The 19,320-nt window shown below is 42.1% G+C and overlaps 1 protein-coding gene across 1 annotated transcript in view; it reads right to left on the reverse strand.

Moving 5' to 3' along the window:
* The window catches only part of LOC124713552, a 265,066-nt gene that overhangs the window by 206,853 nt on the left and 38,893 nt on the right, over positions 1 to 19,320 (reverse strand). Inside the window, exon 3 of the mRNA XM_047242955.1 lies at positions 14,004 to 14,137. Coding sequence (XP_047098911.1) covers positions 14,004 to 14,137 — 134 coding nt within the window. The remainder of the gene's footprint in view (positions 1 to 14,003; positions 14,138 to 19,320) is intronic.

The following is a 19,320-nucleotide window of genomic DNA, read 5'->3' on the forward strand; positions in this document are numbered from 1 at the left end:
TTTCTTGCATTCGCAGTGCCAGATTTGCATCTGTGGAACTAATTTTTTTCAGAACAAATTGGTTCCGCATTAGCATATCTACCATGTTTCACTGCCACACTACAATTACCGCCCATACTGCATCTCTGTGAATGGCTGCTTGATACATAGTAATTTCATATATGGTAATGACATTTGAAGATACTGACTTAAATACATTTGGCTTACATACTCTATTAATGTTTTGACGGACACAGACTACACATTTTCTAAATATATATGGTATACATGTACATACACACTATTAAATGGGAACGGTTGTTACAAAAAAAATCTCTCGCAGTACTTGATGAAATTACTTCTTTTTTTCACACAATACTCTATAAACATACAAACAGACTTACGCTACCTTTTTAAAATATAATGTAATGAGGAAATGTTGTTAGTAAAAAAATCTATAAAAGTTCTTGATTGATTGAGTTCAAATTTTTACACAATACCCTAATATACTTTTGGATAGACATAGGTCACACTTTTTTTTTAAATATGTGGTAAATAAATTTATATATAATACATAAAACAGAATAAATTTATATATAACACATAAAACAGAAATGTTGTTAGTAAATTCTCAAAGTTCTTGAACGATTTATTTAAAAATTTTTACACAATAGTGTAATAAACTTTTGAACGGATGTAGGCTATATATTTTTAAATATATATGGTAAATAAGTATATATGTAATATGTAAAGAGGAAACTTTGTTAGCAAGTTCCTGACTAATTTAATTCTAATTTTTATACGATACTCTAATAAACATTCAGACAGATATTAACTGTATATTTTTTAAATGTATGTAATATAAAAATTACATTTAATACATAAAGAGGACACATTGTAAGCAAAAATCTAAAAAACTTCTTGATAGTTTTACTTCAAACTGTTCCACAATACTCTGCTAAAATTCATAAAGACATAGACTATATATTTTTAAAAAACAATGTACAGATTTTCTGTAACAAGAGACTGTAAGAATGAAAATACTGTGCTGTAAAAAAGCGTGGTTTCGTTTTCTTTCTTGCTGTCCGTGTTAATGTAGATATCAAGACATTTAAACAATTAGACAAACTGTTTCTTCCTTATACATTCTTTCTCCTTATGTATAAATTGAAATAAAAATTGTGTACACACCAGTGTGCTGCTTTGTCTTCATCATCACAGTCAGTTTTGTGAGGAACATTGTACTTATGGCTTATCAAGTTATGGCTAGAATACTGCTATGAATTGAATCATTCAAAATTTTGCAATCCTACATACATATAGATTAAAATGAGAAATACTGTCGTTGAAGCTACCAACCTTACAGATCCAACCACTAGAAAGGCTCTCCTGTACCCCTTATGTTAATGATCCCAACCAATTTACCCATTAATTTAAGTGACTTCATTTAACAATCGAGGATTTATTTGCAATACCAATAAACATGGCTCCAAGGTCACAGAGAGAGAGTGGAAGAGATGCACAGAGGGGGAGAAATTGGACAGACAGCAGGAGGAGGAGGAGCAGGAGAGGAGGAGGAGGAGATGGACAGAGAGAGGGGTGAGGAGGAGATGGAGATAGATTCTGGGAGGGGAGAAGGAGGTGGACAGTGTGGAGTGAGGAAGAGGGGCGATGAACAAAGAGAGGGGGATTGTTTTGCTTTGCTTGTTTTAGCGTGCAAAAACAACTAAGGACATCAGCACCCATGTCATAGCCTTAGATCGTCAAGAAGTAAGATAACAATGTCATAACCTTAGATCATCAGGAAGTAACAGAACTTAAAAATGACTATATGTTAAGCCCAGTCAATAGAAGGAAAGCGACTAAAAACAAGGACTTCCTTGTGGAGAAAGGTCCCTAAAATACACTTTAGAGACAGTGGACGTCCAGAACTAAAGATTAACGTCCTTCGCCACACTGCTATGACAGATAGAAAGTAAAACGTGGTTGACAGGCCGCACATTGTTTCCTAAAACAGCCTATAATGCAGACCACAAACACACACGACAATCCAAGGGCATTTGGCCAGAAAATGGTGAACTGTCAATGACTGACAACAATGAGCACAAAGTGTTTTTTTTTTTTTTTTTTGGCGCAAAACTTCTATGGTCATTAGCGCCCAGCCCGTGACGTAGGAAACAGGAAAAAAACGAAATTTAAAATCAGCAGCAAGGGGAACAAAGTCATAAAATTTGAGAAACTAAAGGCAGAAGGAATGCTTAAAAATCCACTATAGAAAGGGGTTGGTTGTCCCCCCAAAAAAAAAAAAAAAAAAATCAAATGACTGACGTCATTTCACTGTCACTAATAAATTGTAGAACGCGGTCAGCTGAGCGCGTGTCATCTGCTAAAATCAACGATAGATCAGGCGATAGCTGTAGACGGGAGCGTAACGGATTAAAATAGGGGCATTCAATTAAAAGGTGTCTGACCGTCCACAGCTGAGAGCAGTGGGGACAGAGTGGGGGAGGATCACCGCTTAAAAGATGTCGATGGCTAAAAAGACAGTGCCCTATCTGTAGTCTAGCTAAAATTACCTCCTCCCGACGACGCGTTCGGGAGGAAGACGTCCAAGCGCAAGGAAGGGCTTTCACTTCCCGCAATTTATTATGGGGAAGTGTTGACCAATGCGCATGCCATAAATGAGCAACTTGGCGACATAAACCGCTCCGTAGATCGGTAAACGGAAGAGACTGAATAGCTGGCCGAGGAAGAGAGACTGCAGCCTTGGCCGCTATATCGGCCGCCTCATTCCCGCAGATACCAGCGTGTCCCGGGAGCCAGAGGAACGCCACTGAGACGCCCCCCAGGTGGAGCAAGCGCAGACAGTCCTGAATCCGGTGGACCAGAGGGTGCACAGGGTAAAGAGCTTGGAGACTTAGGAGAGAGCTGAGAGAATCTGAGCAGATTACGTACTGTATCCGCTGATGGCGGCGGATGTAGTGGACAGCCTGGAGAACAACGTAAAGCTCCGCAGTATAAACCGAACACTGGTCGGGAAGCCGAAAGTGATTTGGGGTGTCGCCAACAATATAGGCACTCCCTACACCTAACGATGTTTTCGAGCCGTCGGTGTAAATAAATGTGGCTTCCGTCATTTGTGCACATAGAGCAGCAAATGCCCGACGGTAGACAAGTGTAGGGGTACCATCCTTGGGAAATTGACATAGGTCTCTGAGCAAGTCGATCCGGGGACGGAGCCAAGGCGGCGCTGTACCCCAAGTTGTCAAGAAGGTTTTAGGAAAGCGGAAGGAGAGAGAATGGAGCAGTTGACGGAAGCGGACTCCCGGGGGTAGTAGGGAGGAGGAGCAGCCTGCATACCCGACATCAAAGGAGGTGTCGAAAAAAAGGTCATGGGCTGGATTAGCAGGCATGGAAGACAGATGACTAGCATAACGACTCAGAAGGACTGCCCGCCGATTGGACAGCGGAGGTTCAGCAGTCTCAGCATAAAGGCTTTCCACAGGGCTGGTGTAAAAAGCTCCAGACACTAAACGTAATCCACGGTGGTGGATAGAGTCGAGACGCCGAAGAATAGACGGCCGAGCAGAGGAGTAGATGATGCTTCCATAATCCAATTTCGAGCGCACTAAGGCGCGATAGAGGCGGAGAAGGACCACTCGGTCCGCTCCCCAGGAGGTACCATTCAGGACACGGAGGGTGTTAAGGGAACGCAGACAGCGAGCCGAAAGATAGGAAACGTGGGAGGACCAGCACAGTTTTCTGCCAAACATAAGACCCAAGAATTTAGCGACGTCGGAAAACGGAAGGTTGACAGGACCTAGATGTAAGGAGGGCGGAAGAAACTCCTTACGTCGCCAAAAATTAACACAAACGGTCTTACTGGGTGAGAAACGGAAGCCGGTTTCAATGCTCCACGAGTGGAGGCGATCGAGACATCCTTGAAGACGTCTTTCAAGCAGGCTGGTCCGTTGAGAGCTGTAGTAGATCACAAAATCGTCCACAAAGAGGGAGCCCGAGACATCAGGAAGGAGACAATCCATAATTGGATTAATGGCGATGGCAAACAGTACAACACTCAGCACGGAGCCCTGGGGTACCCCGTTTTCTTGGGAGAAAGTACGGGAGAGAGTAGTGTTCACCCGCACCCTAAATGTGCGCTCCGCCATAAATTCGCGAAGAAAAAGGGGCAGCCGGCCTCGAAAGCCCCAAGAGAACAGTGTGCGGAGGATGCCTGTCCTCCAACAGGTATCGTATGCTCTCTCCAGATCAAAAAATATTGCTACCGTTTGGCGTTTCCGGAGAAAATTGTTCATGATATAAGTGGAGAGAGCAACAAGATGGTCAACGGCAGAACGATGCTTTCGGAATCCGCATTGGGCTGGTGTTAAAAGACTGCGGGATTCCAGCCACCAAGCTAAACGGTAATTCACCATACGCTCCAAAACCTTACAGACACTACTCGTGAGAGAAATGGGGCGATAGCTAGAGGGGAGATGTTTGTCCTTTTCAGGTTTCGGAACGGGAACGACAATAGCTTCCCGCCATCGCCTGGGAAAGGTACTGTCGGTCCAAATTCGATTGTAAAGGCGAAGGAGGTAACGCAGGCTATGGGTTGATAAATGCAGCAACATTTGGACATGGATACCATCCGGTCCTGGGGCGGAGGAGCGAGAAGAAGAGAGGGCATGTTGGAGTTCCCGCATGGAGAAAACAGTATTGTAGCTTTCGCGATTTTGAGAGGAGAAAGCAAGATGTCGCACTTCCGCTGCACGTTTCTTCGGGAGAAACGCTGGCGGGTAATTTGAAGAGCTCGAAATCTCAGCAAAGTGCTGACCCAATGAGTTAGAAATTGCGACGGGGTCCACTAAGGTATCATGCGCGACAGTGAGCCCAGAGACCGGGGAGAAACTAGGCGCGCCTGAGAACCGTCGAAGCCGACTCCAAACTTCCGAGGAGGGAGTGAAGGTGTTAAATGAGCTAATAAAGAATTTCCAGCTTGCCTTCTTGCTTATATCGGATACAGTTTGCCAAAGTTGGATGGTGACGGAAAATGCGAAGAGCACGTCGCCGCTCACGTATTGCGTCACGGCATGCCTCGTTCCACCAAGGAACTGGGGGGCGCCGGGGCAATTCGGAGGTGCGTGGTATTGAACGTTCCGCAGCTGTGAGAATAACGTCGGTAATATGTGTGACCTCATCGTCGACGCTGGGAAAGCGACGGTCATCGAATGTCGCTAGAGACGAAAAAAGTGTCCAATCGGCTTGGGCAAACTTCCAGCGTCGCGAGCGCATATATATGGCAGTTGAGGCTGCAGTCTAAGAACACATGGAAAGTGGTCACTCGAGTGTGTATCATCAAGGGCGAACCATTCGAAGCGCCGAGCTAGCGGAACAGTACCGACCGCAAGGTCCAAATGAGATAAATTTGTCGTGGAGGCAGACAAAAATGTGGGGACCCCAGTGTTGAGGCAGACTAGATCCGCTTGGTGGAAGACGTCTAGCAATAGTGAGCCACGTGGACAAGGATGTGGAGATCTCCAAAGCGGGTGGTGGGCATTGAAGTCCCCAACCAGCAAATAGGGGGGTGGAAGCTGACCAAGAAGATGAAGGAGATCAGCTCGTGCCATTGGTGTGGACGATGGAATGTATACCGTACAAAGAGAGAACGTATATCCAGAAAGGGAAAGACGGACGGCGACAGCTTGGAAGGAACTGTTTAAGGGGATTTGGTGATAATGGAGAGTATCGTGGAGCAGAATCATGAGTCCTCCATGGGCTGGAGTGCCTTCAACAGAGGGGAGGTCATATCGGACGGACTGAAAATGAGGGAGAACAAAGCGGTCATGGGGACGCAGCTTTGTCCTGAAGACAGAAGATGACCGGTGAGTAGGATCGTAAGAGGATCGACAATTCATCCCGATTGGCTCGAATGCCACGGATATTCCAGTGGATAATGGACATAGGGTGAACAGAAAATGGAGGAACGTGACCAAGGGTGCTGTCAACTCAACGACTGCTCAGAGCTTGCGACCGACAGCATGGAACGGCATTCAGTCGAAGGCAGAAGATCCTGATCCATAGGTTGGTCAGGAGCAGCTCCAGCCACCAACGATCGGCCAGTTGACCGGCCACCAGCAGTGCGCCTCGGCGACACAGAAGACGGCCGAGGGCGATTTCCGCCAGGTGGTGCTGTAGATGGGACACGCCTTGGCGGAGAAGGAGAGGAACTGTGTTTCTTCGTAGCCTTCTTGGAAGTATGATGTTTAGATGGAGGAGGAACCGATGGTTGTGAAGTTGCGGTACGTAAAAACTCTTCACGAGAATGCTCTTTTTTCGAAGACTTGGAGTCTGACTTTTGGGCTCGAGATTTAGCAGAACCCGACGAAGGGTGAGCCATTGAGTGGGCAGGCGAAAGTGGTGAGGTTTAACGGGCGATCTTTGCGCTGGCTGATCTGACGACCGTGGTACTAAAGGTGAGGTCGCAAGTCTGCGTGGCCGCCTCCTTTGTTGGCCGAGGAGAAGCAAGGACAGCGCTGTATTTTCCTTTCTGAGGCACAGTGGGCTGTCGACTGGCGAGTAACTTTCGAGCAGCAAAGGTCGACACCTTTTCCTTCACTCTTATTTCCTGGATGAGTTTTTTGTCCTTAAAAACGGGGCAATCTCGAGAGGAAGCAGCGTGGTCACCCATACAGTTGATGCAGCGAGGGGATGGAGGTGGACAAGCACCCTCATGGGCATCCTTGCCACACGTAACACATTTGGCCGGATTGGAACAGGACTGGCTGGTGTGATTGAACCGCTGACATCGATAGCAACGCGTGGGGTTTGGGACATAAGGGCGAACGGAAATTATCTCATAGCCTGCTTTGATTTTTGATGGGAGTTGAACTTTGTCAAATGTCAAGAAGACAGTGCGGGTTGAAATGATGTTCGAGTCAACCCTTTTCATAACCCGATGAACAGCTGTGACGCCCTGGTCAGACAGGTAGTGCTGAATTTCTTCGTCAGACAATCCATCGAGGGAGCGTGTATAAACGACTCCACGCGAGGAATTTAAGGTACGGTGCGGTTCCACCCGGACAGGGAAGGTGTGGAGCAGAGAAGTACGCAGCAATTTTTTAGCCTGGAGGGCACTGTGTGTTTCCAACAACAGGGTGCCATTCCGTAATCTGGAACAAGACTTTACAGGACCCGCAATTGAGTCGACACCTTTCTGAATAATGGAAGGGTTGACCGTGGAAAAGTCGTGACCTTCGTCAGACCGAGAAACAACAAGGAACTGTGGCAACGATGGAAGAACCGTCTGTGGCTGAGACTCAGTGAACTTATGTTTGTGAGCAGACATAGTGGAAGGTGAGGAAACCATTGCGGAAGAATCCCCCATGATTACCGGCGTCTCCGATGGCGCGCTCCTTCCTTGTGGGGGCCCTCACCGAGGGCACACCCGCCTTAGGTGATTGTTCACACCTCAGGTCACGCCTCCCGACAAACGGACGGAGGGACCAATCGGCACTTTCGGAAGGTATCAGCTCGGGTAATCACCCCTCCCTGGGCCTGGCCATTACCAGGGGGTACGTACGTGTCCTACCTGTCTACCCGGGGCGGGGAATTACGCGTTACCCCGTCACCGGCTACGCATGGAAGTGCGTGGGTCGGCCTTCAGACACGCACAGGGAGGAAGAAAGAGACAGGGAAAGGAAAGAAGAGAGGTCTCAAACGCCGCAGCGGAGAAAAGGGTAAAGAGAAGAGGTAAAGAGAAGAGGTAAGGAAAAGAGAAGGACGAAGAAAGATGAAGACATACAAGCAAGGAAGGCGAAGAGTGCGGTACATTTACAAGCGTCCGTCTCCGGACGTAGGCACAAACCATACTCCCAAAGGGGGAGAAAGGGAAGGAAAGAGCCAGAGGTGAGGGGGGGGGGGGCGAAGATGGGGGATGGCGAAGGATACGGAAAGGGGGGGTATGCAGCCCGGAAAAGAAGGCAGGCCACATTAGCTTGGGGTCCCGTGCTCGCTACACACGTATCCACAAAAGAGTTGTGGATCCCCTGGGGGAGAGCACAAAGTGCCAGGGGATCACCACTTAAAACAGCGACGGCTGAAACAACAATGCCCAATACGCAATCTAGGTAAAATGATGGACTCACAGTGACAGGGCCGAGATGAGGTTGGGCAGGCCACTGGGAGAGGTCTGATTCACCTGAACTTGTTCCTCTGAAGAGAAAACCAGGGACCAGGGGTGATGCCAAAGTGACACCACCTGCCGAGAGATGGGGCAACACCGAGATCAACCAAAGTGATGGAAGAGCTAGCAGACTGAAGTACGAGGACTGCAGTCTTGGCAGTAGTGTCAGCAGCCACATTTCCTTCAGACCAACTTGACCAGGAACCCACAGGTACGTCACAGTGGCTCCCTCAACAGTGAACAAATGGATACTTTCTTGGACCCGTTGCATTAAGGGATGGACTGTGTACAGCACACAGAGGCTCTGACGGGCACTGAGAAAATCGCAGCGTATGACATAATCAAAAAGCCTGTGTCGCCGGATGTACTGGGTGGCCTGATAGAGGGCAAAGAGCTCTGCTGTAAATATTGAGCAGTGTTCTGGAAGCTGATATCGAAAATGATTGATGCCAATAGCACACCCAATACCACAATCAGTCTCAGAGTCATCATTGTACACGAAGGTACCATAGCTAAGTTCTGTGCGGAGGTCAAGACACTTACAGCGATAGATCGAATCCAGAAACGAATGAAGTCCACAATGAAGATGGGTCGCCGCACTAAGCCAAGGTGGTGAAGGACACCCCCATTGGGAACACATTGGGTAGTGTGAAGTGAAGCTGCTGGTGCAATAGCCAAAAGCAAACTCCGGGAGGTAACAGAGAAGAAGGACACACTCGATACTGGGAGCCAATGGAGTCATTAAAGAACGTGGCATAGGGTGGGTGGCCGGGCTTGGCAGACAAGCAGCAAAATGAGAAGGGGAGGAGTGGGAGAAGGAGATTATAACATATATAAAGTTCCTATACATATTCTGCAGTTATGAAACATTGCCAGGTTCCTTAGTTTGCAAATTAACGCAAAAACGTGTCTGCTGAAATGCTCCTATTAAACTATAGTACTCTTAAGATAGGTAAAAAATAATAATAACTGGTACATAACATCTGTTGCAGAAGATGCCTTTGCAAGTAATCATATGGGGTTTTGTTTTGAAAGTGTTTAAAAGCATTCAGAAATAAGTTGCAAATAAAACAATTGTAAAGCATTCAGAAATAAGTTACAAATAAAACAACTGTATATTTCAAAGAGGAAAAGTTGCCATTTCATAAATTATCAGTGAGTTCAAATCAATGCCTTCATGAATTTTTGACTTCCAGTTCTCTTTACGCTGACACCGATGTCACAGACAACTGTAAGACTTTCTTTTTTAGGCACGTGCTGATGCTATAGACGCACACAATAGAATGACACATGGTTGGAGTGTCACATGGTACAGGTTGGGGCATCGCAGGGCTCACTGTTCATTGCCTCACCAGCTACTTCATTTTGTGCACACTACTATAGCTCGCTGTAAGACGTGATTATGTTGCTCTGAGTAAAACCACATTATCGAATTAAGGCAAGTTCATAGAATATGTATGGCTTTCACCAACTTTTGGGCATTTCCCCATCACAAAACTCATAAACAATTCCCAAAACCATCTAGAGAAACATCATGACAAAATCTCTGTCACAGGAAATGTTAACTTATCCAAGTTTACTCTCCAGCAGTAAACCCAATCTAACCATAACCTGAGTGGGTGATACTACAAAATATCATTGTAAATCAGCAGCAAGTCTTGGCTTTAAAAAAAGTAAAAGACAATGACTTCTTCAATGAAAGTATGAAATTTTAACTCCTATAAAAAATAAATGGGAAGCATGTTTATTCATTAATTCAGGATCCATTCCCTTTAGTAAATAAGACAAATTTTCAGTAATTGATGTACAAATATCACTGGAATAGGAAACGTCGAGACTAGGCAGCAGAAAGAATTGAGAGAGGAGTAAACACTCCCAATCCCCAACATCTACAAAGTTTTTGTGTCTGAATAACAGGGATGTACGAATGCATCTGCCTAGACAAGAAATCCAAAAGCTGAATACAACACAGCACCACTCACTGACAGCCGAGACATTTTGAGACACTTTAACTCTATTGAACTGTAACTCTGCAGCTGCAGAATATTTTCTTCACTAATTTTCTGTAACATCTGCCACAACCTTGCAATGGCTGCACCAGTTGTCACTTACAGATTTCAGTTTCTGTAACTTCTGCCACAACCTTGCAATGGCTGCACCAGTTGTCACTTACAGATTTCAGCAAAGTTCACCAAAGTGAAACAGGGAAAGACACTGGGAACTGATAATACTCCTCTAGAACTCCTAAAAAATGATTATCTTATTCTTTCCATTTGGGAAACCCGAAAAGTACAAGATGATATGAAAAATTTCCTGAGTCACCATACTTAAATGAAGGTGTTTGATCCTTTTCTACCACCACACATAAGTTTGCCATCCAATGTGATGCTCAATACAATACTGCATAATGACAGGTACACTTGAGCTTGGTATTAGTCGGAGCAGCATGTGTTCCTATACATTGAAGTGTTTAGAGCAGCCAGTATCTCAGTCAACAGATTACACTTTAATGGGGTCAGTCAGGGCTGGGAAGTGTTAGCATTTCTCCTCACAATTGGGAAGCAATTTATAATGGAGATCCATCATTTTCGTGGTTGTGTGTCTATACATCCAACTAGGATTTTCATCATGTACATTCACTTGAATTTTGAATATTTCTGTAGAGGGAACTGGGCTTCTGTTACTCCATTGTTACTCGACAGATCTGGTGTGAGTAGTTTCAGTGCAGATGTGACAAGATTTCTAATAAGCTGGCAAATGGAGCAAGAGCCCAGTACGATGACACCTGGCTGCGTGTGGAAGGCGGGTAACACTCGCAGACAATAGGAATGATGTCAGGTAAAAACCAGTATAGATCAGTATTCTGGAGGCAGGGAATGGCTTCCATTCTCAGCTCAGCGGAGTATGGCAGATAGTGGAGAATATTCATTTTGAGCGTCCAAAAATAAATAATAGACAAATACACAGCCACGAAGAGAGTTAATGGACAAGATTCATGGCGGCAATGCCTTTACTCTAGAGCAATTACTTTACAAGTTACACTACATAAGAGCTTATACAATTTACATCTTCAGTATGTTAGTCTGATTGTGACAAACAAGTTGCTGATTAGCTATTATTAAGGGTGATCATTTTAGCTGCACAGAATTTACACGATATACAAAACACAGGTGCAATCACATGTGGTAATAGAATGGTAGAATTAATTAGCTTATAGACACTTACAGGTAAGACACAGAGTGACACAGCAGCATGCCATTCTGGGATCACTGTAGTCGTATAATTCAAGATCTGAAGATGCAGTTCACTAATTTATGCAGATAAGTTAATGAATGATTATGATAAAATTAAATAGGCAAATTAGGATAATATGATACAAAAAACGCAAATTCAAAAACAAACAGGAGACAGTTTCCTTCCAGAATAACATGAAACATTGATGAGCATTTCATTTATGTGCATTTCTGTTGTACTATAAATTATAAAACATAAGAACAGTATTTACCAGTATGTAGCTCAGGTACCAATCATTGCAGAACCAAGCACTTAAGCTTAATTTTCTTGTTTCATTGGTGTGCATGTAATAACATACATTTTAGTAACAAACTACGATTAATTTAAATAATTTAGATCGTACTTGTAAGACACAATCTGACATCAATTTGTAATGTCACAGGCCATGTAAAAAAGTGTGCAGAAGAACAGGAAGCCAGAGGCAATATTGGCTCATGGGCTACTTACCATGGGAGCATGGTCTTGACCGGTTGTGTGGTAGGAATCGCCAGTGGTTCGGGCTGGTACTGGTCACATTGATGAATTGCATAGAAGTTGTAGAGATATTTAATTTCATTGGGAAATTGTTAGCAGTTTGTTGAGTACTCTGTGTTACGAATGTGCACTGGTTTTGTTGTATAACAGAATGATTCCTGCCAGTTTTATGGCATGCCTACTTTGATGTAGCTCTCAAAGGAAAGCATTATTAAGACACCTTTGACAGAAGAAACTTTTACTGACACACATGATCCAGATGTGTCACTTAAACCAAATTTTTTGAACTGGTCCACACCTACTGAAATTTCCGTAAGATGGTGTAAACCTACACTTAAAGGGAACAGGTAATTACAGCAGTCTGCAAACACCCCAAAGAGACATAATAGTATTCAGCACACTTAACTGTTTCACCAGAAATAATACGTTTCATTACTTTTGCTGCTCAATCCCTTGTGTGAGTGTGTATGGTATCACAATTTCAGACTTGGTTCCCCATGGACAGTAGCAACAATACTTTCTTGTGATGGCGCGACTTTGAAAAATTTAGTGAGTGTTGAACTATAGCTTATTAATTCCACAGTATTGATCTGAGTTAGATCATACCAGTGATGAGCATTGGTTGGTATACAAATCTCAATTCACAAATAGTGAAGAGTAACTAATATTTTTTGGTGGGAAAAAGAGAAAGAGAGAGAGAGAAAAAAAAAAAAAAAAATCACATTTATTGAATTTGTATATATTTGTCCAAGAACATTATTGAAGCTATAAGCTACCACTACACTTTTCTCAAGAACATTATTTATTATTTGAGCTGTAAGCACTGTGGATTTTTTACTTGGGACTTAATGCAGGTGGGTATTGTCAATCTCAGACTAGATTCAAGAAACCTTTTCACTTCACTTCGTAACTGGAATTAAGAGAATGCCAAATCAGACCACTTGTAATACAAATTGTGTGAACAGAGCAGCTCCTATTCATCAGTAATTGAGCCTTGTTAACGGACCTACATTACCGAGTGATGGAAAGGTCAGATAACGGGAAGAGGTAAATGATGAAGGGCTGAGTTCCAGTATCCCAACCAATGAAATCATGCAACAATTTGATCAAATCTGTGATCTGATCTGCGACTAGTGCTCTGGCAGATGAATTTATTTATGCTGGACACCCAACTATTTACACAGCTGTCACAGAAATGCTCTGATACTGCAAACTGGGCGCAAGATGGGTACAGCATGCACACCTGACAAGGGTAACACATGGCTGTCGAAAAGTTTCAGTGTATCCACACTGCAATAGGCATAATTCAATGTCAACATCAAAAGCCAACAGCAATTGCGCTATTTAGATCTTTCTCATGAGCTATTTCACTGTTCTGTCTTTTAATCACTTCACTGAAACTCCACATTTGATCTTTAATGACTAAAACATGAAGAACATTAGACAACAACACAACATCTATTTTGACTCCGTAAGTTCTGCATGTCTTAATACATATGTTGTGAAACTACTTTGTGTTGTCCAGTTGATCACGACTCTCTGTTACCCAATTTGTTCCTTCAGTAAATTCTGCTGCTTCTACCTTTAGATTTGTTAACTTTCTAAGACCAACTGTACATAAAATCAGAGTTTTACAGATAAAGCAATGTGATGCGAGGTAAAACAGACAAGGTTTCAGCAATTCAAGGTGGGGTAATTCTCTTGTCAGTGGGAAGATTACAGTTTTTGCTCAAAACTGTTTTACACACACACACACACACACACACACACACACACACACACACACACTGGGGAAAATTTTTGGCATGTCTCCATCATTCAACTCTCATGGTCTGGGAAATACACACACAGTGGGGAAAATTTTTGGCATGTCTCCATCATTCAACTCTCATGGTCTGGGAAATTTCAATCATATTTCAGTCAGTGAAAAAAATGTTTGGATGGACACTGTAGTGTTCTTGAAAGCTTTCAGAGATAATGTCTATGCAACATATTCCGAACAATACATTCGCTTTGAATCAATTTTGTAATTAAAGTTAATTGAAAGCAGTGGTAGATGTTCCAGACTTACCCATTGAAAGTATCCTTCAGTCCATTAGTTCCCACAAGTGACTCTTCATCCAATATTTTTGCCACCAAGTCATCGACCATAGAATTGCTAGAAATAGCTCCATCTTGGTTTAAAAGCTCCCTGTCCTGTCCATTCTGCAATCATGTCATTTCGAAGGCACAAATGTAGTATAACTCCAACACATGTTAAAAATACTGGAACTAAAAAATTCCTAACAACTGGATAGAGGATGGTCTTGCACCTGAATGTAACATTTGCATAAGTTATTCATGTAAACATTGCATAAGGTAGTAAACCATAATGTCAACACAAGACATGACCATTTACCAAATAGGATCAGTAGTGAGTGATAAAGGTATGACTATACAAGTGCTCTATCAGTACATTATGCACAGTCATTAAAAGAAAATGAGATGGAAGAAAAGGGCATTACCACATCAACAAAGTAACTAGTTTGAATTGAAAAGCTGAGAAATGACAAAGTAGTTAGCAACATGGATATTAACAAAACAAGAATGAAAAATGGACAAAGGGGATACACAAAGTGAGGCAGTCCAAGGTAATGAGCGGTGAGGACAGATGAACTGGGGTTTGTCCATTGCATGTATGAGAACCACTGGACAAACATGACTAGTAGAACAAAATCTCTCCAAATAATGGGAAAACAAACAGGCAAGAAAGAAAATAAAGAATTAATAAAAGGCTGAAAACTATAAGAGTGAGGTATTGGTTATTAGCATGAACAAAAAATGAAAAAGATGAGTTACAGAGGTGATTATGTCGTAGGTTGTCATCTTATGGAAATAATTTTCAACGGGAGTCTTTCCGAAAGCCACTATAAGAAGATTATAGATCACAACAAACATGAAGCAATAATTGTGGATATTATGAGATACGTGAACTGCAGTTCTAAATTTCAATATTTTAAATAGAGCAACAAATCCCTCAAATACAGTCATCTTGTTTCCTATCATAGACAAAAAATCATTGTACAATAAATGCCACAGCACATAAAACCTACTGAAAGTTCAAAACAGTAATATTAGTACTCCCATGTATAACACATTTTTCAATAGTTTATTATTTACCAGACAAATTCTCTCACAATTACAATAAATAAACTATCATAAAGTCCCTTGACAAAGAGGACTAGGTGTAAAGCTGATAATAAAACAGCAGTTGTAGTACTGCCCCTGTATCCTGCATGAGCATTAGCAAGTAACATTATGTAAATTTACTACACAGCACAAATATTGAGATTTACAAAAGTTTTATCGCCCTTAGAGCCAAAAAAATAAGTTTTTAAATCACTGCAAAAATTCAATCTCTATCATTGCTGCCAAATGCTTTTCTAAAAACCGACCCTTGTGCCCCATTTTTTTTTTCAATATTGGGAGTGCTAAGTTATTTGAAGAGAAATGCAAGATTATCCCTTCATCGATAACCCGACACTGCTTCTTACATTTTACATGAACAGTAATTCCACCAAACACCGCATGTTACTTTCCGAATCATTGAAATCTAGATTGCAATGCGCTTTTGTAAGCCAGTCATAGCCCATGTCACGTCATCTCGCCAGCTAATGACAGCACATAATCAGAGCATAGGACATATGATGCAGTCAGCCAATAGAACCTTCACCGTTAAGTAGCACGAACACACAAACAGGGAAAGTTACAAATGTGCCAGTAAAATTTTTAATAGTGACATAAATGTCTGATCTTCAGGATTCAAAATTCTAAATGGCTCGTCATCAAAGTGTTCATTTTTAACTGAGAGTCAAACGCTCTGCGATTTAAGAAATTCATGGTACATTCTCGCACGTAGTTCAACATACGTAAAAGGATATTTACTTTGAAAGTAACGCTTTCCAAACCACCATTCGCAATATTTTCCCGCGACCTGTTAGAAATAGGTTCATTTCAGCAGTTGCCAGAGAGCGCAGATAACGACGACACCGCAGTTGCGCAGCTACCATGACATAGAAAGCCCATATGTACGTACGTGTAAAACATTGAAAGATCATACATTATGTCATAAAAGAAACAAGACATCAGAGGATACTCCAAGAACATCAGTATCTCGTGAACCATGCTAAAATGTGCACATTTAAAATGCATACTTAAAGTGCACATTCGTATGTCCAGATTCCCAATAAGCTTTTCAGTGTGGTTTCCGGGATATAAATTTTCTTGGATCAGTACTGTATTATATCATGTTTGGTTCTTTATTATGGCATAATGCCATACGTACTAGAAGATGAAAACATGCACTTTAAATGCAGCGAACAGTCGAAACTAGCCAATATTGTGGAATTAAACATTTCGTTTCAAATACATTGACTGCCTTTGCGGGAAAGGTTAATAAAAGTCAAATTCCTTTAGCACACAGACAAAAATAACTTCATTGCTTTGCAAGGCGATTAATGCTTGACTGTCAGAAAGGTGGAAATAAAATCTGTAACTAATAACATATTTTAGCCTTCTGTAATTATGTGAATGCATTTTAATTCACTTGATAGCTCCCGGCAACAGATATCCATTTTTTCATTTGACGCACGAGTAAACGAAGGAGAAATAGCAAAATCACTAAATGTAAACATGGTCACGTGGAGACTGGCCACTATAACTCAAACAGCATCAGCCTTGGATCTACGATATTTGCTAACTGGGTCAATACCAAAAAAAAAAATCGAATTTTCAAAAATAGGTTCATCTTGTAGCGCACGTCTTTCTGAAAAGTCTAAAACATAAAACATATGTGTTCGAGGAAATGTAAGACATGTAGTTTGGTCTTAAGTGTGGTTCAAATGGCTCTGGGCACTATGGGACTTAACTTCTGAGGTCATCAGTCCCCTAGAACTTAGAACTACTTAACCTAACTAACCTAAGGACATCACACACATCCATGCCCGAGGCAGGATTCGAACCTGCGACCGTAGCGGTCGCGCGATTCCAGACTGTAGCGCCTAGAACTGCTCGGCCACCCCGGTCGTCTCTTAAGTGTGGCAAAGTGCAGTGCCACGCCTCTTCATACAGCATTCCTCTATCGCACGTCACTGTATTTCGCTCTGTGGTATTGAAACATGTATATTTTTTTAATGGATGCCATCAAACTATCTTCAGGACAGTGGAAATTGAAATTCCCTGTGGTGCCTCTCCTGCTCCCAGTCAGCCGGTTTGGCAGCCTGACCCTCTTTAAAAAAAATCTCGCAATTAATAGCGAATGGGATTATTTGTAATCAGGAGAACAAGAACTCTTCAGAAAATTTCCACTCTTTATTGTCTATTAGCTAATAACTTGCTCTTTCGTGTGACAAATTAAATATAGGATACATAAAACCAATAAAGACAAGGGACAAGCAAGAAAGTACACATTTCTTCAATCCTTAGCTCCTAGCATCTTTTTTTCTCTCTCTAATCATGCTACAGCTTTACATGGCATGCTTTCCTGTCTGTGAAAGAATCTATTACTTCATTGAAGTTCGTCAAACGTTCTGCTACATGAAAAATCGAAATGCCGTTATCTAGTACTGAAAAAGCTGTTAATACAAATAATACCCAAGACTGGTGTGGTTTCTCGATCTGATTACGTCTATTTTGTCACTGTCTGCTAGATAAAACAAAATAGGCCTTTCTAATATTGCAGCAGTTTTGTAAAACACACCAAATCAACGAGGCTGTTTTGGCACAAATGGTTGTTTTTATAACACGACAGAAAATAATTCACGAAGTACCATTATCAAATGCCTATTAGGCATTCCCACTGTTAATTCTTTAACTTGCTACTAAGCCCATTTTAGTAACCACAAGCTATACAACATGCTCTGGCTAGTTACTGGATAGATGGGTACCTACTTATTTATCTTTTTTCTGTTCCAATGCCATCACGGAGGTGGCACTATTATTTGAGGAGAGGAACACTAATAAAGGCAAAGAAAATAAATGAATATATGATGTATTGTGACAATTATTAAAATAATAAGTTATCCGAAGAGAACTGCAGGATAGAATAAAACTAATATCCAATGTAATCCTTACAGCACACTTCTGTACTTTGATAATCTCTAAAAAAAAAAAGTGTTTATTAAGCAGAATGAATCAGGTTCTATATTTTTAAATTAGTGTATAAAATTAATCAGGTGCACTGCAAAAGTACCTGAACTAAGATGCTTCGATAGTTTTGAAGTGTGGGTTTGCCAAGCCAAACTGTGGTCCAAAAGTTGCCACAAAAACTGCACATTACCTAGTCCTTGTATTTCATTCTCTCATTCTCTGAACAAACTATGGTTGCAGGATATGAAGCTCTATGAAAACTACTGAGTAATACCATATGCCTTTTCAGTAAGAGGGCTAGTACTTTATTCCATTGCTTCTTGTCATCTGCAGGAGGGAAAGTTTTTGCATCTTACAACAATGTTAATGAAAGGTCATTAGATATAACACAGACATGATTGCTTCGAATTCTTAGTGCCTATTACTGTGTTATGGATTTGTTGGTTGGTTGTTTGTTCCGGGGTTAAGGGGCTAAACAGATGTCAACAGTCCCTTGTTCAGGAGATATTCCATCTTAAGTTAAAGACATCAACCAGAGATCGTATCGAATTTATGATATTATGAAGATGTGGTAAAATCAACGAACAGAAAGAAACACTGGTACCACAAATGAAAAATAATACAGATAGAGATAATAGTATACAAATCGGGTCGGTATGCTAGTTAGACTGTAGACAAGAGCTGTCCCAGGCCTCATCTGCAGTGATACATACCTCACCCCCCCCCCCCCCACATCTACCCCACCCCTCCCACCAATCGAACACAGGGCTAAGACAGCAACAGAATAAATAATGATTCCCCATGAGATGATTAATAATAGTAAACAGGAGAAAATAATGCAATTACGATTCCAAAAACACAGTGGGCCCAAAAGTCTACAAAACATGAGCAAGCTAAAGATATAATTAACATCAGTACGACTGACAACAGCCAAACAAAATGAGGTAAATTATCAAATCACTAGGTGGGTCAGCAGTGTTGAGTGTCTCCCAGGGCTCAGTATGCAGCAGAGGGTATCCCTCCCACAACTGTCTCACCCTTCATCCGTTGCTTTCACAAGGTTAAAGATGAGAACAGACGCCTAATGTGGCAGTAGACACCCAACCCCAACCATCATGACCCTGCCCTGAAAGCAGTTTAAAATGTTATATCTGAGAATAAGAATCACTTTCTCAGATGAAACAAACAACCAGTTCAAATGTCCATTTGTCATCTGCAAACACCCTGGAAGACCAAGCTTGACATCGAGAGTGTAAAGACAG

Source organism: Schistocerca piceifrons, chromosome 1 (genome assembly GCF_021461385.2).
Source record: "Schistocerca piceifrons isolate TAMUIC-IGC-003096 chromosome 1, iqSchPice1.1, whole genome shotgun sequence".
In the NCBI taxonomy this organism is placed as follows: domain Eukaryota; kingdom Metazoa; phylum Arthropoda; class Insecta; order Orthoptera; family Acrididae; genus Schistocerca; species Schistocerca piceifrons.